General features: G+C 44.1%; 1 protein-coding gene across 1 annotated transcript in view; it reads left to right on the plus strand.

Moving 5' to 3' along the window:
• LOC139264363 (protein Jumonji-like) overlaps positions 1 to 24,893 on the plus strand; it is a 447,980-nt gene that overhangs the window by 410,342 nt on the left and 12,745 nt on the right. The window contains exons 14-15 of the mRNA XM_070880677.1: positions 19,257 to 19,439; positions 20,647 to 20,777. Of these exons, the coding sequence (XP_070736778.1) occupies positions 19,257 to 19,439; positions 20,647 to 20,777 (314 nt within the window). The remainder of the gene's footprint in view (positions 1 to 19,256; positions 19,440 to 20,646; positions 20,778 to 24,893) is intronic.

Raw genomic sequence — 24,893 nt, forward strand, 5'->3', positions numbered from 1 at the left:
CATCTCTCTCCCTCTGTCCCCGGCTCTCTGTCCCCGGCTCTCTCTCTTTCTTTCTCTCGCTCTCTCTCTTTCTTTCTCTCGCTCTCTCTCTTTCTTTCTCTCGCTCTCTCTCTTTCTTTCTCTCGCTCTCTCTCTTTCTTTCTTTCTCTCGCTCTCTCTCCTTTCTTTCTTTCTCTCGCTCTCTCTCTCTCTCTCTTTCTTTCTCTCGCTCTCTCTCTCTCTCTTTCTTTCTCTCGCTCTCTCTCTCTTTCTTTCTCTCGCTCTCTCTCTTTCTTTCTCTCGCTCTCTCTCGTTCTTTCTCTCGCTCTCTCTCTTTCTTTCTCTCGCTCTCTCTCTTTCTTTCTCTCGCTCTCTTTCTTTCTCTCGCTCTCTTTCTTTCTCTCGCTCTCTCTCTTTCTCTCGCTCTCTCTCTTTCTCTCGCTCTCTTTCTTTCTCTCTCTCTCGCTCTCTCTCTTTTTCTCGCTCTCTCTTTCTCTTTCGCTCTCTCTCTCTCTTTCTCTTTCTCTCGCTCTCTCTCTTTCTCTTTCTCTCGCTCTCGCGCTCTCTCTCTTTCTCTCGCTCTCTCTGTCCCCCCTCACCCCCCAAAGGAGGCAGTGTCCGCAGCGTGCATGCGCAGGACGACAGACAAATGTTCGTGCTGATAATTACTCTGATACTATAAATGCCTTTTCTTCTAAATCTTCAAAGTTAAAAATCAGAAGTGGTGCATACTAATTTGATGTTTTATTAGTAGCAGAGAAAGGAGACTTCAATCCTATCAATTTTGTGGCTGGAAATAGAATCCAATCCAGGGTTGAAATAAGGATCAATTGGCCCATCAAATTCACTCCATTCGGATTGTCATTCTGCCATGGATTTCTCTCCCACATTACCTGTTGATCACTGACGTTAAGAAACATTAATTGCTTCCCCTACCTCCCCTGAAGCACTCCAAACAGTGCTATAACTCTCAATCACATGTTGCAACACACATTGATCCTATTAGAAGACCCAAATCAGCTACCTGCTTTAGGAGTCTCTAGTAGAAGGGCTCTAATGCATAGTCATTACAATGACTTACATTTCTGTTGACCACTGGCTCCTTTTGCTGAGGGAGGGCTGCATTGTCAGATGAGATGTTAATCTGAGGCCCCATCCACTTGTTCGGGTGGATGTTAAAGACTCTGTGCTCAAAATTGGCCAGGAGTTGCTCTGTTTTTTTTGGAGCAACTTGATTTTTCTGGAGTATCTTTAAAATCCCCATTTTGCACATTCAATTTGCGCCAGTGTAAGTGAGTTAGTTACAATTTTTTTTGTTTAGTTTTTCTCAAAAGGGGGCGTTACCAGCCACCTATGCCAGTTTTGGCCATTTAGGCCACTTTGGCCAGCTAATAGTTACTTCAAATCTACTTAGGCCAGCATATGTGGCCACTTCAGAAAACCCTTGCGGAGAGTTAAGAAATCAGCGTAGATAGGTACATCGGAAGCCAGTGGAACTTAATGACTTGACTAAAGAATGTGAATAGGATCAAACAGCTATACAGGACATCATATGACAAACTTCGCGAAGTTAATTTACTATACAACAGAAGCATTCATGGAAGCTTAAAGTACAAAAATAAAAGAAGTAAAAGATAGTTGAATTAAATTGCCCAAATTTAAACGACTATTTGTTTGCAATGATTATACTGGGCCAAAATTGAGTCCATATTATCTAAATAAAATCTACTTCAATAAATAAGATATTCTCTGTGTTCCTCCGTCACTTATGTTCTTCTGTCACAAAAGCGCCAGCTGAATAGGCTTGACAAATGGTCACCACTATTCAGAAGAGTCAAAACATATTTACAGAATTCTTTCAAAATATCCAAAAGTCCAGGAAAATGACAAGCCATTAAGAAAGTTCAAAAATAGCTACAGTGCATAAAATGTTAAACCTGAGGTCAATCGCACCGGGAGGCCACTCGGCCTGGGATAGGGGTAAGCATCAGGTCCCACACACACAGCGGCTGTAGCACGCACATAGAGGCTGGGGGCGAGGAGCGACACTCCACTACGCATGTGCAGAAGTCTCGGCACTGTTTTCAGCGCAGGACGCTGGCTCTGCCCCCGACCCGACTGGCCACGCTATGCGAGGACCGAGGATAGGGCGGACAGCGGCCAAAGTGGAGAGTGATTTTTTTTTTGCGCACTTATCAACGGAGAAAAGTGGCGCATCTCCGGTAAGTGCGCCGAAGAAAGAGGTAGGCCAAATTTGAGCCCATTGACACTGAAGCTTAGCAGGGGAATTCTCCTGGTGTCTTGGCCAACATTTATCTATCAGCCAAGACCACAAAATAGGTTAACTTGCTATTTATCTCATGGTATAAGAAATAGAAGCAGGAGTAGTCCATTTGGCGCCTCGAGACTGCTCTGCCATTTAATAAGATCATGGCTGATCTAATCATGGACTCGGCTCCACTTCCCTGCCCACTCCCCAAAACCCTTTATTCACTTATCGCTCAAAAATCTGTCTCTCTCCACCTTAAATATATTCAGTGACCTAGCCTCCACAGCTCTCTGGGACAGAGAATTCCACAGACTTACAACCCTATGAGAGAAGAAATTCCTCCTCATCTCAGTTTTAAATGGGTGGCCCTGTGAGTGGAAATATCCTCTCTGCATCCACCTTGTTGAGCCCCTTCATTATCTTGTATTTTTCGATAAGATAAGCTTTCATTCTTCTGAATTCCAATGAGTATAGGCCCAACCTACTCAACCATCTTCATGAGTCTACCCCCTCATCTCCAGAATCAATCTAGTGAACCTTCTCTGAACAGCCTCCAATGCAAGAATATCCTTCCTTTAAATACGGAGACCAAAACTGGACGCAGTAATCTAGGTGTAGCCTCGCCAATATACTGTACAGTTGTAGCAGGACTTCTCTGCTTTTATACTCTATCCCTCTTGCAATAAAGGCCAACATTCCATTTGCCTTCCTGATTACTTGCTGTACCTGCATACTAACTCTTTGTGTTTCATGCACAAGGACCCCCAGGTCCTTCTGTACTGCAACACTTGGCAATTTTTCTCCATTTAAATTATAATTTGCTTTTCTATTTTTTCTGCCCAAGTGGATAACCTCACATTTTCCCACATTATACTCCAGCTGCCAACTTTTTGCCCACTCAATTAGCCTGTCTGTATCCCTTTGCAGATGTTTCGTGACCTCACAATTTGCTTTCCCACCTATCTTTGTATCATTAGCAAACTTGGCTACATTACACTTGGTCCTTTCATCCAAGTAATTAATATAGATTGTAAATAGTTGAGGCCCCAGCACCGATCCCTGTGGTGCCCCACTAGTTACTGTTTGCCAACCGGAAAATGACCCATTTATCCCGACTCTCTGTTTTCTGTTAGTTAGCCAAGTCTCTATCCATGCTAATATATTACCCCTAACCCTGTGAACTTTTATCTTGTTCAGTAGCCTTTTATGTGGCACCTTATCGAATGCCTTCTGGAAATCCAAATAAACCCCATCCACTGGTTCCCCCTTATCCACCCTGCTCGTTACATCCTCAAAGAACTCCAGCAAGTTTGTCAAACATGATTTCCCTTTCATAAAACCATGCTTGATCGAATCATGCTTTTCTAAATGTCCTGCTACTACTTCCTTAATAATGGACTCGAACATTTTCCCAACGACAGAAGTTAGGCTAATTGGTCTTTAGTTTCCTGCTTTCTGTCTGCCTCCTCCTTTAAATAGGGGTGTTATATTTGCGGTTTTCCAATCCGCTGGGACCTCCTCAGAATTCAGGGAATTTTGGTAGATTACAACCAATGCATCCACTTCTTTTAAGATCCTAGGATGCAAGCCATCAGATCCAGGGGACATGTCCACTTTTAGTCCCATTATTTTACCGAGTACTACTTCTTTAGTGATAGTGATTGTATTAAGTTCCTTCCTATAGCCCCTTGATTATCCACCATTGGGATGTTTTTAGTGTCTTCTACCGTGAAGACCGGTACAAAATATTTGTTCAAAGTCTCTGCCATTTCCCTGTTCTCCATTATTAATTCTCCAGTCTCATCCTCTGAGGGACCAACATTTACTTTAGCCACTCTTTTCCTTTTTATGTACTGTAGAAACTCTTACTATCTGTTTTTATATTTCGTGTTAGTTTGCTTTCATAATCTTTTCTTCCCTCTTTTTTTTTTAGTCGTTCTTTGCTGGTTTTTAAAAGTTTCCCAATCCTCTGGCTTCCTGCTAGTTTTGGCCACACTGTATGCCCTTGTTTTCAATTTGATACCATCCCTTATTTCCTTAGTTAGCCACGGATGGTTATCCCTTCTCACAGTCTTTCCTTCTCTTTGGAATATATTTTTGTTGAGAGTTATGAAATATCTCCTTAAATGTCTGCCACTGCTCATCAACCCTCCCACACTTGAATCTATTGTCCCAGTCCACTTTAGCCAACTCTGCCTTTCATACCTTTGTAGTCTCCTTTGTTTAAGCTTAGGAACCTGGTTTGAGATCCAACTTTTTCTCACCCTTGAACTGAATTTGAAATTCAACCATGCTATGGTCACTCATTCCTTGAGGATCCTTTACTAGGAGATCGTTTATTAATCCTGTCTCATTACACAGTACCCGATCTAAGATAGCCTGCTCCCTGGTTAGTTCAGCAACGCACTGTTCAAGGAAACTATCCTGGATACTCTCTATGAACTTTTCCACAAGGCTACCCTGGCCAATTTGCTTTGTCTAATCAATATGAAGGTTAAAATTGCCCATGATTATTGCCGTTCCTTTTTTACAAGCCTCCATTATTTCTTGATTTATACTCCATCCAACAATGTAGCTACCGTTAGGGGGCCTATAGACTACGCCTACAAGCGACTTTTCCTCCTTATTATTCCTTATCTCCACCCAAACTGATTCAAGATCTTGATCTGCTGAGCCAATATTGTTTCTCACTAATGCACTGATCTCATCCTTTATTAACAGAGTTGCCCCACCTTTTCCTTTCAAATTGTCAAATGCCCCATAATATTTAGTTCCCAGCCTTGGTCACCTTGCAACCACGTCTCTGTAATGGCTATCAGATCATAAACCATTTGTGCTGTCAACTCATCTATTTTGTTACGAATGCTGCATGCATTCAGCTAAAAAGCTTTTAAATTTGTTTTTTTACCATTTTTTCCTGATTTGACCCCACTTTCTGATGCACTTTTATGTTTATACATTCTGTTCCGTCCTGTCATGCTCTGGTTTTCATTGCCCCCAGTGCTACCTTGCTCTATTGCCTTCTCCTTATTTGAATTTTTAAATTTCCGCTCACCTGACACCTCACAGACACTAATAAGTTTAAAGTGCTCTCTACAGCACTAGTTATTTGTTGTTTCTAGGACCTTGCTGTGTGTTAATTGGCTTTCTCATTTGCCTACATAACAACAATGCCGACAAAAGCAAAAGCAGTTCATGGCTGAGAAGCATTTTGGGTCATTTGAGGGTGAGAAAAGTGCTAGACAAATGTAAGCTTGTTTTTTATTTTGTGCTTATCAAGGTGATATATGTTAGTGCGAGAAAATAGGACAATTTTCATTTTGGTTACCCAGTGCCAGCATCAAGCACTGCTGGGTTGGGTGTAGCATGTTTAGATGCACAGTAAAGCAGTAACCAATTACCCCAATTATATATTCACTTCTCCCTTTTCAATTGTCCCCAGACTGCCTCCCTTACCTTTTTGGGATATTGAAATCCCTATGATGATCTCATTTTATCTCCTTATCTAAATTCCAAATTGTCGTCAAAATGAGCCCCGTTGTACATGGGTCCCCTCTTCCAAAATGGGGGAGGTGTTTTACTTCCACAGGGCAGAATGTTCGGTAATTCAGGCAGGCCCAGGATGTGGATGCACAGAATCCTGTACATTCTCCACTGTCCAAAGAAGTCACTAGGTAAAAAGGATGTGTTAATGATCTACAATAGTGGTTGTAAAACACTATCTTTACAGCTGTGATCACAGCTTCCATCGCTATTACTATTAATCGCCAGCAACCTTCTGGTAAGAAAAGGATTTCATCTGCAGGAAGTTTGGATCAAGGAAGCATTACACCCTTGATTTCTCTCTCATTCTCTCTTGATTTCTGGCATGAACTTAAAACAATTTTGTTGGGCCTTTTCTTGCAGGAGGAATATGCAACAAAGTTTATGGAAAAGCAAAAGATTCTGGGCAAATGATAGCAATATCTGGGACTTGGTGTTCAGCCATTTATCTTGAGGCCATATAATACCTTCAGGATGTAGTTCGGGACCTGGAATATTAGGTCCTTCATTGAAACGTCTGTGAACTCATCCTTTTTTGGATTGGAAGCAAGTCATCCTCGTTTCGAGGGACTGCCGATGATGATGATATAGTCCTGACACTGGTGCAAGGCAAATTCTGCAAATCCAACAGTCCAGTGCTTGAATGGACTCTATTTAGCCACAGTATATATGTGGCTAGTTCAGTTAAGTTTCTGGTCAATGGTGACCCCCAGGATGTTGATGGTGGGGAATTCGGTGATCTTAATGCTGTTGAAAGCCAAAGGGCGCAGGTTAGATTGTCTCTTTTTGGGGATAGTCATTGTTCGGCACTTACGTGGTACAAATGTTACTTGCCACTTATTAGCCCAAGCCTGAATGTTGCCCAGGTCTTGCGTGCATGGACTGCTTCAAATTGTGAGGAGTTGTGAATGGAACTGAACACTGTACAATCACCAGCGAATATCCCCACTTCATACTTTATGATGGAGGGAAGGTCATTGATGAAGCAACTGAAGATGGTTGGGCCGAGGACACTACCCTGAGGAACTCCTCCAGCGATGTCCTGGGGCTGAGATGATTGGCCTCCAACAGCCACTACCATCTTCCTTTGTGCTAGGTATGACTCCAGGCAGTGGAGAGTTTCCCCCCTGATTCCCATTGACTTCAGTTTCTCTCGGGCTCCTTGATGTCACACTCTGTCAAATGCTGCATTCATGTCCAGGGCAGTCACACTCTGTCTCTGCCGTGCCCTTTATTCCCCATTATAATTTATTTTGTCTGCCTGTAAGGGATCCACGTTTTCTTTCGGTAATCTCTTCCTTTTTTACATACCTATAGAAGCTTTTACAATCGTGTTTTATATCTCTTGCTAGTTTGCTCTCATTCTATTGTGTCTCATTTGATCAATTTCTTTGTAATACTTTGCTGAATTCTAAAATCTTCCCGATCCTCAGGCTTGCTATTATTTTTGGCAACATTATAAACCTCTTCCTTTAATTTGGAATATCAGTTTTCTGGAGTTGAGTCCTGTAACATCAGAATAGAATGCTTTTGGAAGTTAGTCAGATTACTCACCCCAAAAGGGACATTCAGGTGATGGATTTAAAGAAAGGCGATTTCAGCAATTTATGCATACTATATTATTGCCATATTGCGCCTCTACTTTGAAGACTTGAAATGTCAAATGGAAGCATTTCTTTGACTGGTACCAGAAGAATGGCTTTTGTCTATTGGGATATAATTATCTATAAATGTTGCTATATCATGAACAGTTTGAATTGTCTGAGAGACCATGTTGTACTGCTGTGGCATACTCCTGTATGTATGCAAATGTTGAATGAATAAGGAATGTTAATAAATATACACTACCACAAGAAATGTGACACAAACCCAAAACACACTCACAAGATATAGTCCTATAGACTGGAGGGTAGCTAATGTAACCCCACTTTAAAAAAAAAGAGGGAGAGAGAAAACAGAATTATAGACTGGTCAGCCTGACATCGGTGGTGGGGGAAATGTTGGAATCAATTATTAAAGATGTAATAGCAGCGCATTTGGAAATCAGTGACTTAATAAAGAATTCTACCATATTATGGTTACTCTTCCCCAAGGGGCCTCACACATCAAGATTGCTAATTAGTCCTTTCTCATTACACATCACCCAGTCTAGGATGGCCAGCCCTCGAGATGGTTCCTCGACATATTAGTCGAGAAAACCATCCCTAATACACTCCAGGAAATCCTCCTCCACTGCATTGCTACCAGTTTGGTTAGCCCAATCGATATGTAGATTAAAGTCGCCCATGGTAACTGTTGTACCTTTATTGCAGGCATCCCTAATTTCTTGTTTGATACTGTCCCGAACCTCACTACTACTGTTTGGTGGTCGGTACACAACTCCCACTAGTGTTTTTTGCTCTTTGGTATTCCGTAGCTCCACCCATATCGACTCCACATCATCCAAGCTAATGTCCTTCCTTACTATTGCATTAATTTCCTCTTCAACCAGCAACGCCACCCCACCCTACCTCCTTTTCCTTTCTGTCTATCCTTCCTGAATGTTGAATACCCCTGGATGTTGAGTTCCCATTCTTGGTCACCCTGGAGCCATGTCTCCGTGATGCCAGTTACATCATATCCGTTAACAACTATCTGCGCAGTTAATTTGTCCATCTTATTATGAATACTCCTTGCATTGAGGCACAGAGCCTTCAGGCTTGTCTTTTTAATACACTTTGCCCCTTTTGAATTTTGCTGTAATGTGGCCCGTTTTGCTTTTTGCCTTGGGTTTCTCTATCCTCCACTTTTACTTTTCTTTTCTTCTATCTTTTGCTTCTGCCCCAATTCTACTTCCCTCAGTCTCCCTGCACAGGTTTCCATCCCCCTGCTATATTAGTTTAACCCCTTCCCAACTAGCAAACACTCCTCCTAGGACATTGGTTCCGAGTCCTGCCCAGGTGCAGACCGTCCAGTTTGTACTGGTCCCACCTCCCCCAGAACCGGTTCCAATGTCCCAGGAATTTGAATTCCTCCCTTCTGCATCACTCCTCAAGCCACGTATTCATCTGCGCTATCCTGCGATTCCTACTCTGACTAGCACGCGGCACTGGTAGCAATCCTGAAATTACTACTTTTGAGGTCCTACTTTTTAATTTAGCTCCTAGCTCCCTAAATTCGTCTTGTAGGACCTCATCCCATTTTTTACCTATATATTGGTTGCTATATGCACCACGACAACTGGCTGTTCACCCTCCCCCTTCAAAAGGTCCTGCAACCGCTCTGAGACATCCTTGACCCTTGCACCAGGGAGGCAACATACCATCCTGGAGTCTCGATTGCGGCCGCGGAAATATCTTATCTATTCCCCTTACAATAGAATCCCCTACCACTATAGCTCTCCCACTCTTTTTCCTGCCCTCCTGTGCAGCAGAGCCACCCACGGTGCCATTTAATTTGTTTCACCTTCCATTAACTGCATTTGGCTCTCAGTTGCACACTGCCCTCATTCAACCTTATCTACCCAAGGATCAAGTGCTGTGCACCTGTTAAAGGTGTGTATACTATTACTTCCTAACAATGTTGGCTCTAGGTAACTGCAGGCTAAAGCCCAAATAGGTAAACTGATCCTAGCAAGACAACCAGCTTTAGCTGGCTGAACTCCAACAATATCCTTGTTCGGGAAATTACTCGAGTCTGTAATTAAGGATAGGGTGACTGAACACCGTGAACATTTTCAGCTGATCAGAGAGAACCAGCATGGATGTGTAAAGGGTAGATCATGCCTTACAATCCTGATCAATTTTTTTGAACAGGTAACTAAAGTAGTTGTCAGGGGACTGTCTATGGATGTTATTTATACAGACTTCCAGAAGACATTTGATAAAGTCTCTCATAAGAGACTGTTAACTAAAGTTGAAGCCCATGGAATTGAAGGCAAATTATTAGCTTGGTTAGGAAATTGGCTGAGCGGCGGGAGACGGAGAGTATGGATAATGGGCAGGTACTCTAATTGGCAGGATGTGACTAGTGGTGTCTCACAAAGATCTGTGTTGGGCCCTCAACTATTCACCGTATTTATTAACGACTTAGATGATGGGATAGAAAGCCACGTATCCAAATTTGCCGATGACACAAAGACAGGAGGCATTTTAAACTGTGAAGATGGAAGCATAAAATTACAAAGAGATACTGATAGATTAAGCGAATGGGCAAAACTGTGGCAAATGTATTTCAATGTAGGAAAATGTGAGGTCACCCGCTTTGGACCTAAATGGATAGAACGGGGCACTTTCTAAATGGTGAAAAGCTAAAAACAGTGGAGGTCCAAGAGACTTGTGGGTCCAGGTACCTAGATCATTAAAATGTCATGAGCAGGTACAGGAAATAATCAAAAGGGCTAATGGAATGTTGGCTGTTATATCTGGAGGACTGGAATACAAGGGGGTAGAAGTCATGCTTCAACTATACAAAGTCCTGGCTAAACCACACCTGGAGTACTGTGAACAGCTCTGAGCACCACACCTTGGAAGGATGTATTGGCCTTGAAGGGCGTGCAGTGTAGGTGTACCAGAATGAAATCCGGACTTCGGGTTAAATTACAAGGAGTGATTACACAAATTAGGATTGTATTCCCTATAATTTATAAGGTTAAGCGGTGATTTGATCAAAGTTTTCAAGATATTGGGCCCAAGTTTCCACATGATTTGCGCCTGATTTTTAGGAGCAACTGGTGGAGAACGGACTATTTTAGAAATCGCAATTCTCCACATTTTTTTTTCTGCAGTTCTAGTCAGGTAGAACAGTTCTACTTTGGAACAGAATTTTTTCTTCAAAAGGGGGCGTGTCCGGCCACTGACGCCTGGTTTGAAAGTTTCCACAGTGAAAACGTACTCCAAACTAAAGTAGAATGGAGCAAGTGAAGATTTTTGTAGAACTGAAAAAACCTGTTCTACACATTAAAAAATCAGGCGCAGGTTACAAATTAGGCGTCCAGAACGGGGGGGGAGGGAAGTCATTAAATTCTATAATAAATCCTTATTTATACTTATACAAATATTATACAAATAAATCCAACCTGAATAAACATTTATAAGCAAAGAAAAGATTAAATAAACCATCTTCCTACCTGTGTGAAAGTGCTTCAGGCAGGCCTTTCGGGACCGAAGGCTGAACGGGCTGGCCCGAGACTTCGGGCAGGGCCCGTCCCCAGCACCAGATTTACAGGTAGGTGGCGTCTGGTCGGGGAGGTTCGGTTCGGGTCGGGGGGGAGAGAGAGAGAATGGGGGGGGGGGGGGGGGGAGAGAGAGAGGGGGGTGCGGAGGGAGAGAGAGAGGGGGGGGGCGGAGGGAGAGAGAGAGAGGGGGGGGGCGGAGGGAGAGAGAGAGAGAGAGAGAGAGGTGGGGGGGGGGCAGAGCGGGGGAGGGAGAGAGAGAGAGGGGTCATGTCGGATCCAGTCCAGGAGCGGGAGTCGAGTCGGGTCGGGTCCAGTGGGAGGGGGGGGCGGGAGCGCGGGTCGGGTCCAGTCGGGGAGCGGGAACAGGAGCGTGGGTCGGGTCTAGTCGGGGGAGCGGGAACAGGAGCGCGGGTCGGGTCTAGTCGGGGGAGCGGGAACAGGAGCGCGGGTCGAGTCGGGGGGGGGGGAGCGGGTGTCGGGTTTGGTCCGGAGGCAGGGGGGGTGGGGAGCGGGTGTTGGGTCTGGTCTGGTCCCGCGGCAGGGTGGGGGGGGGGGGGGGAGCGGGTGTCTGGTCTGGTCCGGAGGCGGGGGGGGGAGCAGGAGCTGGCCGTGGGAGGAGCCTTATTCACGCAGCCCCAGTGAGGCCATTCGGCCAGGGCTAGGGGCTGCGTGCTTCGGGCCCCTCCCACACAGTTCGACGCCTGGAGCTACTGCACTTGCGTGCCCACTGTAGCGTGCATGTGCAGAGGTCCCAGCACTGTTTTCAGCGCAGGGACCTGGCTCCGCCCCCCCCACAGCTCGTGCTGGCTGCGCTGAGGGCCAGAGGACCTGCAGGGAGGTGGAGAATACCGAGGATTTTTTTAGGCGCACTTTGTGGCGCGAAAAACGGGCGTCCAGGTCGGGACTGCGCCGTTGTAGGCGCGTGTGGAAACTTGGGCCCATTAAGAGGAACAGATAAGGTAGATAGAGAGAAAATATTTCAGCTACATCCGACTGCAGATAACCCCCCACCCTCCCAAAAAGAAAAGTTGAAGCAAACATTAATATTATTGAAATATAGCAAGTCCTTTTTAAATCAATTTTCAAACACTTAATCAAAAGGAAAACACTGCGGATGCTGGAATCTGGAATAAAAACAGAAAATGCTGGAAATCTCAGCGGGTCAGGCAGCATCTGTGGAGAGAAGTGTTGTCAACCTGAAATGTTAACTCTGCTTTCTCTCCACAGGTGCTGCTTGACCCGCTGAGATTTGCAGCATTTTCTGTTTTTATTTCGAACACTTAATCGTGCCTATGCCGCGAAAACTTATACTAATATATACCCTTTTTATTCTGAAACTGTGCATTTCAGAACTCTTTTCAGGAAAGACTTGCTGAGTTTTTTTATGCTTAAAACTTCCTCAAAGGAAAAAGTCTATGGTCATGGATAGGAGGTTGGTGAAATACCAGGATAAAGCTGGTGAATGTAGTTCAATGATTAATCCTTTTTATATTTTCTCTCATCCTTGCTAGTAGGATTGGGGGCTCTTATTTCCTTCAGAGAAAGCTCTATGTATTTCCACTGCGTTGTATTTTGGTCAGCTCAGTGTCCAACACAGGTGGAGCCCTTTGTCATCATGTTTGAGCTTCTGAACCAAGTTTCTGAGAAATACATACAGAGTTTCTATTTGCTTGATAAGATGCATGTCCTCCATAGGGACACATCCTAAGTCCAGGGTTTTTATGTGCAATTTGGCAGAGCCAAGTCTGAAGGATCTCTTGCATGTGCCCAGGATACTGCTGGAGTTTGCCCAAAGAAACATGTGCAGTGCACCAGCACAGCGCATTGGTAAGCTTTCCACAGCTTGTCCGGCTACAACCACTCCACTATTAAGGGCATTGGCTTGCAGGGTTTTCTGAAGCCGAGTGGGACAAATCTTCACCTCGAGTGACTCATCTTCTCCAGCTTCCATTAGCGATCTGGGCTAGCTGGTCAATCAAAAACAGTGTCTTGGAGTACCATAGACATGTGCTGTATCATTCTATGGTTCAGATATTGGGGTACTGAGCCTGCAGCAGAAAATTAGCTCAGTTCTGAACTTGCATTATGCGCCACATTTCTTGGAATCACTTCAACAACATAGAGACCCAATTTGCCTCCTCATTAGTACCAATGACATAGGTTAAAAAAAGGGATGAGGTCCTACGAAACGAATTTAAGGAGCTAGGAGCTAAATTAAAAAGTAGGACCTCAAAAGTAGTAATCTCAGGATTGCTACCAGTTACACATGCTAGTCAGAGTAGGAATCGCAGAATAGCGCAGATGAATACATGGCTTGAGCAGTGGTGCAGCAGGGAGGGATTCAAATTCCTGGGGCATTGGAACCGGTTCTGGGGGAGGTGGGACCAGTACAAACCGGACAGTCTGCACCTGGGCAGGACCGGAACCAATGTCCTAGGGGGAGTGTTTGCTAGTGCTGTTGGGGAGGAGTTAAAGTAAAATGGCAGGGAGATGGGAACCAATGCAGGGAGACAAAGGGAAACAAAAAGGAGACAAAAGCAAAAGACAGAAAGGAGATGAGGAAAAGTGGAGGGCAGAGAAACACAAGGCAAAGAACAAAAAGGGCCACTGTACAGCAAAATTCTAAAAGGACAAAGGGTGTTAAAAAAACAAGCCTGAAGGCTTTGTGTCTTAATGCAAGGAGTATCCGTAATAAGGTGGATGAATTAACTGTGCAAATAGATGTTAACAAATATGATGTGATTGGGATTACGGAGACGTGGCTCCAGGATGATCAGGGCTGGGAACTCAACATCCAGGGGTATTCAACATTCAGGAAGGATAGAATAAAAGGAAAAGGAGGTGGGGTAGCATTGCTGGTTAAGGAGGAGATTAATGCAATAGTTAGGAAGGACATTAGCTTGGATGATGTGGAATCTATATGGGTAGAGCTGCAGAACACCAAAGGGCAAAAAACGTTAGTGGGAGTTGTGTACAGACCTCCAAACAGTAGTAGTGATGTTGGGGAGGGCATCAAACAGGAAATTAGGGGTGCGTGCAATAAAGGTGCAGCAGTTATAATGGGTGACTTTAATATGCACATAGATTGGGCTAACCAAACTGGAAGCAATACGGTGGAGGAGGATTTCCTGGAGTGCATAAGGGATGGTTTTCTAAACCAATATGTCGAGGAACCAACTGGGGGGAGGCCATCTTAGACTGGGTGTTGTGTAATGAGAGAGGATTAATTAGCAATCTCGTTGTGCGAGGCCCCTTGGGGAAGAGTGACCATAATATGGTGGAATTCTGCATTAGGATGGAGAATGAAACAGTTAATTCAGAGACCATGGTCCAGAACTTAAAGAAGGCTAACTTTGAAGGTATGAGGCGTGAATTGACTAGGATAGATTATTGAATGATACTTATGGGGTTGACTGTGGATGGGCAATGGCAGACATTTAGAGACCGCATGGATGAACTACAACAATTGTACATTCCTGTCTGGCGTAAAAATAAAAAAGGGAAGGTGGCTCAACCATGGCTATCAAGGGAAATCGGGGATAGTATTAAAGCCAAGGAAGTGGCATACAAATTGGCCAGAAATAGCAGCGAACCCGGGGACTGGGAGAAATTTAGAACTCAGCAAAGGGTTTGATTAGGGCAGGGAAAATGGAGTACGAGAAGAAGCTTGCAGGGAACATTAAGACGGATTGCAAAAGTTTGTATAGATATGTAAAGAGAAAAAGGTTAGTAAAGACAAACGTAGGTCCCCCTGCAGTCAGAATCAGGGGAAGTCATAACGGGGAACAAAGAAATGGCAGACCAATTGAACAAGTACTTTGGTTCGGTATTCACTAAGGAGGACACAAACCGCTTCAGGATATAAAAGGGGTCAGAGGGTCTAGTAAGGAGGAGGAACTGAGGGAAATCCTTATTAGTCAGGAAATTGTGTTGGGGAAATTGATGAGATTGAAGGCCGATAAATCCCCAGGGCCTGATGGACTGCATCCCAGAGTACTTAAGGAGGTGGCCTTGGAAATAGCGGATGCATTGACAGTCATTTTCCAACATTCCATTGACTCTGGATCAGTTCCTATGGAGTGGAGGGTAGCCAATGTAACCCCACTTTTTAAAAAAGGAGGGAGAGAGAAAACAGGGAATTATAGACCGGTCAGCCTGACATCGATAGTGGGTAAAATGATGGAATCAATTATTAAGGATGTCATAGCAGTGCATTTGGAAAGAGGTGACATGATAGGTCCAAGTCAGCATGAATTTGTGAAAGGGAAATCATGCTTGACAAATCTTCTGGAATTTTTTGAGGATGTTTCCAGTAGAGTGGACAAGGGAGAACCAGTTGATGTGGTATATTTGGACTTTCAGACGGCTTTCGACAAGGTCCCACACAAGAGATTAATGTGCAAAGTTAAAGCACATGGGATTGGGGGTAGTGTGCTGACATGGATTGAGAACTGGTTGCCAGACAGGAAGTAAAGAGTAGGAGTAAATGGGGACTTTTCAGAATGGCAGGCAGTGACTAGTGGGGTACCGCAAGGTTCTGTGCTGGGGCCCCAGCTGTTTACACTATACATTAATGATTTAGATGAGGGGATTAAATGTAGTATCTCCAAATTTGCGGATGACACTAAGTTAGGTGGCAGTGTGAGCTGCGAGGAGGATGCTATGAGGCTGCAGAGTGACTTGGATAGGTTAGGTGAGTGGGCAAATGCATGGCAGATGAAGTATAATGTGGATAAATGTGAGGTTATCCACTTTGGTGGTAAAAACAGAGAGACAGAATATTATCTGAATGGTGACAGATTCGGAAAAGGGGAGGTGCAAAGAGACCTGGGTGTCATGGTACATCAGTCATTGAAGGTTGGCATGCAGGTACAGCAGGCGGTTAAGAAAGCAAATGGCATGTTGGCCTTCATAGCGAGGGGATTTGAGTACAGGGACAAGGAGGTGTTGCTACAGTTGTGCAGGGCCTTGGTGAGGCCACACCTCTGGAGTATTGTGTACAGTTTTGGTCTCCTAACTTGAGGAAGGACATTCTTGCTATTGAGGGAGTGCAGCGAAGGTTCACCAGACTGATTCCCGGGATGGCGGGACTGACCTATCAAGAAAGACTGGATCAACTGGGCTTGTATTCACTGGAGTTCAGAAGAATGAGAGGGGACCTCATCGAAACGTTTAAAATTCTGATGGGTTCAGACAGGTTAGATGCAGGAAGAACGTTCCCAATGTTGGGGAAGTCCAGAACCAGGGGTCACAGTCCAAGGATAAGGGGTAAGCCATTTAGGACCGAGATGAGGAGAAACTTCTTCACCCAGAGAGTGGTGAACCTGTGGAATTCTCTACCACAGAAAGTTGTTGAGGCCAGTTCACTAAATATATTCAAAAAGGAGTTAGATGAAGTCCTTACTACTAGGGGGATCAAGGGATATGGCGAGAAAGCAGGAATGGAGTACTGAAGTTGCATGTTCAGCCATGAACTCATTGAATGGCGGTGCAGGCTAGAAGGGCCGAATGGCCTACTCCTGCACCTATTTTCTATGTTTCTATGTTTCCCAAGCAAGACAGATTCTACCGCACAAATGGAGAAAGGAGTGGCGATTTTATACTAAATAGGCTACTTCACAGCACACTTGTTTTAAAGTGTACATAGTTAGCAGAGTGCGACACCAAGTGCCATTTAACCGTGTAGGATTCAAACCATGCACGTTACTCCACATTACAGGCCTTGCAAGAGTTAAGTGAGTCAGTTGTTGAACTTCCGTTAGCTAGTGCATGAACTTGAAGTGGATAATTGTGGGTAATGCTAGTTCTCATATACTTGCTGCCCCTCGGCAACATCATTTGAATTCACAGCATCCGTTTCCACATGTACGCTGACAACACCTAGCTCTATCTCACCACCACTTCTCTCGATCCCTCCACTGTCTCTAAGTAGCTTGTCCGACATCCAGTACTGAGCAGGAATTTCCTCCAACTAAATATTGGGACGACCAAAGCCATTGTTTTTGGTCCCCGCCATAAACCTGTTTCCTGAGTTGACTTCATTCCTCTCCCTCGCATCTACCTGAGATCGGTTAGCCTAACATCAGTAATAGGGAAAATGCTAGAGAATAAAGGATGTGATAACGGGACACTTAGATAATATCAATGGGATTAGGCAAAGCCAACATGGATTTATGAAAGGAAAATCGTGTTTGACAAACCTACTGGAGTTTTTTTGAGATGTAACTAATAGAATAGATAAGGGAGTACCAGTGGATGTAGTGTATTTGGATTTTCAGAGGCCCTTTGATGGGTGGTTAGTGTGCAAAATTAAAGCACATAGGATTGGAGGTAATATACTGGCATGGATTGAAAATTGGTTAACTGACAGGAAACAGAGAGTAAGAATAAACGGGTCTTTTTCTGGGTGGCAGGCAGTGACTAGTGGGGTATCACAGGGATCAGTGCTTGGACCCCAGCTATTCACAATATATATAAATGATTTGGATGAGGAACCAAATGTAATATTTCTAAGTTTGCTGACGACATAAAACTAGGTGGGATTGTGAGTTGTGTGGAGGATGAAAAGGCGCTGCAAGGCGATTTAGATAGGTTGAGTGAGTGGGCAAACACATGGCAGATGCAGTATAACGTGGATAAATGTGAAGTTATCCACTTTGGTGGGAAAAACATAAACACAGCGTATTATTTAAATGGTGATGGCTTGGGAAGTGTCGATGTACAGAGGGACCTGGATGTCCTTGTACACCAGTCATTGAAAGCAAACATGCAGGTGCAGCAAGCAGTTAGGAAGGCAAATGGTATGTTGGCCTTCATTGCAAGAGGATTTGAGTACAGGAGGAAGGATATCTTACTACAGTTTTACAGGGCCTTGGTGATACCAGACCTGGAGTATAGTGTGCAGTTTTGGTCTCCTTACCTAAGAAAGGATATCCTTGCCATAGAGGGAGTGCAATGAAGGTTCATCAGACTGATTCCTGGGATGGCAGGACTGTCTTATGAGGAGAGATTAGGTGACTAGAGTTTAGAAGAATGAGAGGGGATCTCATTGAAATGTATAAAATTCTGACTGGGTTGGATAGACTGGATGCGGGGAGGATGTTTCCCCGGGCTGGGAAGTCTAGAACAAGGGGGTCACAGTCTCAGGATATGGGGTAGGAAATTTAGGACCGAGATGAGGAGAAATTTATTCACTCAGAGGGTGGTGAACCTGTGGAATTCTCTACCACACAGGGCTGTGGAGGCCAAGTCACTGAATATATTTAAGAAGGAGATATAGATTTCTAGACACAAAAGCATCAAGGTGTATGATGAGAAAGCGGGAATATGGTGTTGAGATAAAGGATCAGCCATGATCATATTGAATGGCGGTGCAACCTCGAAGGGCCAAATGGCCTACTACAGTTCCTATTTTTCTATGTTTCTATGAACCATACTGTTCGCAGCCTTGTCATATTTGATCCTGGAATGAGCTTCCGACCACATAGCCAAACCATCACTAAGACCGCCTATTTCCACCTCTGTAACATCGCCCGACTCCACCCCTGCCTCAGCTCATCTGCTGCTGAAATCCTAATCCATGCCTTTTGTTACCTCTCGACTTGACTTTTCTAATGCACTCCTGGCTGGCCTCCCAAGTTCTACCCTTCGTAAACTTGAGGTTTTCCAAAACTCTGCTGCCCATGTCCTAACTCGCACCAAGTCCCATCACACCTCTGCTCGCTGACCTACATTGGCTCCTAGTTGAGCAACACCTCGATTTTAAAATTCTCATCCTTGTTTTCAAATCCTTCATGGCCTCGCCCCTCCCTATTTTTGTAACCTACTCCAGCTCACCCACCCTGAGATATCTGCATTCCTCTAATAGTGGCCTCTTAAGCGTCCCTGAATTTAATTGCTCAACCAACCATTGGTAGCTGTGCCTTCAGCTACCAAGGCCCTCAGCTCTGAAATTCCTTTCCTAAACCTCTCTACCTCTTTTTCCTCCTTTCGCTCCTTAAAACGTACCTCTTTCATCTGTTCTAATTGTACCTTCTGTGCCTCGCCATCAAATTTTATTTTATAATGTTCCTGAGAAATGTCTTGGGGCATTTTACTACGTTAAAGGCGCTATATATATACACAAGTTGTTGTTGTAGTAATGCAAAAATAACATACTTGTGAACTGGATTGAGTTAATCACACTATACTATTTCACTTTTTCAGTTAACACGTGGTTTCTATAGTGAAAAGATAATGATGACTATAGGACTAACACAATGCTATTTAATTGTATTTCTGTTCCTAACTGGTAAATGTTTGTCTTTCTAGATCTCTCCAGAGATCCTGTGTAAGGAGGGAATCAAAGTGTGGCGTACTGTACAGCAGAGTGGACAATTTATTGTGTGTTCCCCAGGGGCCTTTGTCTCTAAAGTCTGCTGTGGCTACAGTGTTTCAGAAGCTGTACATTTTGCAACTACCCAGTGGTTAAATATGGGCTATGAAGCTGCTAAGGTAACAGACTCAAGTTATTTTTATATCCCTGTAAAATGACTACTTTTTAAATGAGCTTTTTGGGGCTGCTGAGATTAGATGTGCTGTGTAAGAAGGAATGGTGGGCAAAGCCAGCTGCAGTGTGAGGGACGGTGATACGGTCTTGTCCTACTGTGTGAGGGATGGTGTACCTGGCCAATGCTCTAATGGTGTGTGATCATCATCATTGTCAGTACCACGAAATCGAGGAAGACTTGCTTCCACTCTAAAAGTGAGTTCTCAGGTGACGTACAGTCCAGTACGGGAATTACAGTCTCTGTCACAGGTGGGACAGGGAGTGGTTGAGAGAAGGGGTGAGTGGGGAGTCTGGTTTGCCGCATGCAAAGAGCGCTGCCTGCGCTTGATTTCTGCATGCTGTCGGCGATAAGACTCGAGGTGCTCAGTACCCTCCTGGATGCTCTTCCTCCACTTAGGGTGCTCTTTGGCCAGGATTCCCAGGTGTCGGTGGGGATGTTGCACTTTATCAAGGAGGCTTTGAGGGTGTTTCCTCTGCCTGGGGCTCGCTTGCCGTGTAGGAGTTCCGAGTAAAGCGCTTGCTTTGGGAGTCTCGTGTCGGGCATGTGGACGATGGGGCCCGCCCAACGGAGCTGGTCGAGCGCGGTCAGTGCTTCGATGCTGGGGATGTTGGCCTGAGCGAGAACACTGACATTGGTGCATCTCTCCTCCCAGTGGATTTGCAGGATCTTGCAGAGCTATTTCTTCAGCGCTTTGAGGTGTCTACTGTATATGGAACACGTCTCTGAGCCATATAGGAGGGCGGGTATCACTACTGCCCTGTCGACCATACGCTTGGTGCCAGATTTGAGGTACATCTCTGGCAATCTTAATTTGACTTTAAAAAAAAAAAAGTGCCTGAAAAATACAACTGCTATTGGTGAATTAAATTGATCTGTAACTAGAAAAAGTACTTTTTTTTTTAAGCCATCAAAACAAACTTCATGGTATTTATTGGTCTCTACTTTTTCTTCTAGTTTGGGGGCCATGCAGGTAATTTTGGAACTGTGTTATTTAGATTCCTACAGTCAAAAAGCAAGTGATTGTGTTGAATTATTTGATGTTTAAGTCCAAGCATATTTCTTCTCCTTTCATCTCCATCAGAGAGTTAAATTTGAATGTCACCATTTACTGTAGAAGATATGCAACCCATGTTTTTGGTCTGCCTGTACAGGACTTGAAACGTCGATACATTGCTAATGCATTTTCAATGGAAAAACTACTTTACCTTATGGCAACAGCAGAGTCGAAGCGGGAAAGTGGGTCAACACTAAGCCACATCTCTTCACTTTTGAAAGAACTCAGGTACTTCTTGCGCCTTTAGCTGAAACCTTTAAGGAGAGAAAGCTAGCTTGCTTTCACTGATCTGGAGAAATAATTATCACTGGCGCTTTCCTCTGCAAATGAATCAGCTGTTAAGAGCACATCAGGGCTGGTTGAAATTATGTTGTGTAACACTAGTTACTCCACTGAAGAAATAGGCTGAGAAATAGGTGGGTATTTTTATGCACAAGTATAAGAGAACTAACTGGAGGATAGAGACTTATCCAGATATTTAAAAATGGGAGTAAAAAGTCAAAGAACTATTCGGCTAATAATAGGGGCAAGATACTTTCAGCATTTTTCTCACTCCTGTCAGTGTTGTTCGAATGGATGAAAGATGGAACTTGATTTATATAGCACCTTCATGCCCTTGAGATATTTCATGGCGTTTCACAACCAATAAATTGCTATTGAACTGAAGAACATGAGCCATTGAAGCCAGTAGTAGTAGTAGATACATTCACTCCCTCCACAACTTGGCCACAGTGTGTATCATGTACAAGATGCACTGCAGCAACTTGGGTTTTGAAGCAATGGATCATAGCTTACAAAGTTGCAGGAATTATTTAATTAACCGTAGCAATGAATGGAGTTGATATAATTTACTTGGATTTTCAGAAGATATTTGATAATGTTACATATGTAAGACTTGAAAAAGATTGAGCTACATGTAATTAATGATAAACTGGCTAGTTGGATTGGAAACTGCCTTAATAATAAAGGGTGATCAGTGGGCATGGGACTTTGAGTCAATGACAAGGGGAGTTCCAATGAAGGTCTGATTTGGACTCTTGTCTACCTTACACATTTTGTAAACAATATGAAGGATAGCTCTTATAATAGATTTGCTGGTAGGTGTGTCTAGTTGACAAGATTAAGGGAACCTGCTGGTATTCAGAGATCTGGATAAATTGGCTTGGATTTTCCAGTTTGATCCACCTAATTTACTGTTGCCTCATGCACTATTTCCTCTTATTGCCCATTATAATGGCAATCAGGGGAAAACTCTCTACTGGCTGGAGTCATACCTAGCACAAAGGAAGATGGTTGTGGTTGTTGGAGGCCAGTCATCTCAGCCCCAGGACATCGCTGCAGGAGTTCCTCAGGGCAGTGTCATAGACCCAACCAGCTGCAGTTGCTTCATCAATAATGATCCCCACTTCTGACCTTGATGTGGAGAGATGTTCGTTGTTGATTGCATAGTGTTTAGTTCCATTCACAACTCCTCAGATAATGAAGCAGTCCATGTGCACATGCAGCAAAACCTTGACAACATTCAGGCTTGGGCTGATAAGTGGCAAGTAACATTCACGCCACACAAGTGCCAGGCAATGACTATCTCCAACAAGCGAAAGTTTAACCACCTTCTCGTCATTCAATGGCATTACCATTGCCGAATCCCCCATTAAAATCCTGGGGGTCACCATTGACCAGAAACTTAACTGGACCAGCCACATAAATACTGTAGCTACAAGAGCAGGTCAGAGGCTGGGTATTCTGTGGTGAGTGACACGCCTCCTGACTCCCCAAAGTCTTTTCACCACCTACAATGCACAGGTCTGGAGCATGATGGAATATATTCCACTTGCCTGGATGAGTGCAGTTACCAACAACACACAAGAAGAGCGACACCATCCAAGGCAAAGCAGCCCGTTTAATTGATGTTAGATCTCTTAATTTCCAATGAAATACGAACTCCGATGGTAGTTTTAACTTTGTAATCTTGGCAGAGAGCAACAAACTGCTGGCTGATTGCCAGTTTCTTTGTCTTACTGAGACACATGGTCAAAATGGCTGTATTTTATACCGGGTTCAATTTACAGAAAAGAACTCTCCTTCTTTGACCTTATTGGCTCACTACCCAAGGTCCGAAAATGTCAAGTTGATTGATGAGTTCATGCAACATGCCAAACTGCATGTAGCAGCCTTGACTTGGGGGTCTGTGAATTTTCACAGTCTGTCTAAATGAGCCTGTTTGAATACTCCTATCAATCCCCCCTTTTGATTCTTTCACAAACTGAATCATAAAACTTCAGGTATCACTGGTTAAACATTCTACAAAATAATTTCATACATGTTAATAGAGTTTCCTTCTAAAATTTGTTGATGTGTTTCGCCACATGTCCGGACAAGTAGCTTCCACACAAATTTACACCAACCCGAGTTCCATCGTGGCCACAATGGAAATCTGGTTTTAGTAGGTTAATTAACCTATTCCAATTTAATCCAAATCAATATCTTAATTCAACCAGTGAACAACCTTTCCTTAAGCATAACATACCCCTGTGCCACGTACAGACGGTATGCTGGGACCTGCAAGGTGTCGCACCTGTGGTCAGCCGCCTGGTCGCAACAACATTTAATCAACATAAACAAACAATATAAAAGTAAAAGGTATTTACATGTAATTCCCTTGGTACTCTACTATTTCCCTTTGGTGCAGAGGGTCGGCTAGTAAGAAGTAGGCCTATGCCTAGAATACCTACAATCAATACTACAGTAAATTTATACATTTTCGCGAAAAGTAATTATCCTTATTAGATTTCAGCTTCAGTTACGGGTGCTCTTTTAACGTGTGAAGCGTGGATCCAGGCTTTCTTTCCTTGGACTTCAACAGCTGCCTGGGTGGTCAATAACACTTGATAAGGTCCCTCCCACTTGGCACCCAAAGGTTCTTTATGCAACTTTTTCACATACACCCAGACTCCCGGGATGATGTCGAGTCCTCCTTCGGGTGGATTACCCCAAGCTGCCGATACCTGTCGGGAAACAGAACTAATAGCATTGGTTAGTTCCTGACAGTATGATAACAGAGTGTCACTCATTAAGTGAACATCAGCTTTCCGTAAATCGATAGTTCCTGGCAGCGACATGGGTCTTCCTGTTATAATTTCAAATGGGCTTAGACCTGTAGTTCTGTTCGGGGTTGCCCTAATGCTACATAGCTCTATTGGTAGTGCCTGGGGCCATGGTGTTCCTTCTTGGTGATATTTGGCAAGCTATTGTTTCAGAGTTCGATTCATTCGCTCTACTTGTCCTGATGATTGTGGATGATAAGGACATTGTAAATCCCACGTTATGTTCAGTAACCTGCAGACTTCTTGGCAGACAGCACCTGTGAAGTGCGTTCCCTGATCTGAGTCAATACTACTCGGGACTCCCCATCGGGGAATGTAATCCTTACACAAGACCTTTGCAGTGTGATTGCCTGTGGCTCTTTTAGTTGGGACAGCTTCTACCCATCTAGAGAATCTGTCGACCATGACAAGAATGTTAGTGTATCCTTGGCATGAAGGAAGAGATATATAATCAACCTGCAGATGCTGGAATGGTCCGACAGGGGCAGGGGGCCTCAATTGGGGCATTACTGTGATGGGTCCAGAATTATTTTTCTGGCAGACCACACAGCAGTCTGTTACCAGCTGGGCATGTTTTTTAAATCCCTGACCCCACCAGCTTTTCTGGAACCGTGCCGTCATCTGTTGTGAGGCCAAGTGTCCCCACGAGTGGATCTGTTGGGCTAAAAAAGGCATAAGCGCTTGTGGCGCGACTGGCTTGTCGGTAACTATTTGTCTCCAGACACCATCTTCGCACAGCTTAATTCCTGCCTCAATCCATGTCCATTTTTCCTCTCGGGAGCACTCGCCTTGCATTGTTTGAAGATCTCGTGTCAGAGTCCTGAGTGCTTTCAATCTGCACATCTGTGTTGGTTCTTCTGGAGGAGCGCCCTGTGAGGCGGCATCTTTAGCTGCCTGGTCGGCTAGGGCATTTCCCTGAGCTTCTGTGGTATTTTCCTTGGTATGGGCCTTACACTTCAGGATGGACACTTCCTGAGGTAATTGTATGGCCTCCAGTAAGTCTCGGACTTCTTTTCCATTTCGGATAGGTGTACCAGCAGCAGTGAGGAATCCTCTTTTCCGCCATAACATACCAAAGTCGTGAGCGACTTCAAAAGCATGACGCGAATCTGTGTAGACATTAGCTGTCTGTCCTTCTGCTATTCGACATGCTTCTGACAGGGCCCGTAACTCGGCCTGTTGTGCTGACATTCCTGAGGGTAAACATCCTTTTGCCACTACCTCATATAAGGTTGTAACT

Source organism: Pristiophorus japonicus, chromosome 5 (genome assembly GCF_044704955.1).
Source record: "Pristiophorus japonicus isolate sPriJap1 chromosome 5, sPriJap1.hap1, whole genome shotgun sequence".
NCBI lineage: Eukaryota > Metazoa > Chordata > Chondrichthyes > Pristiophoridae > Pristiophorus > Pristiophorus japonicus.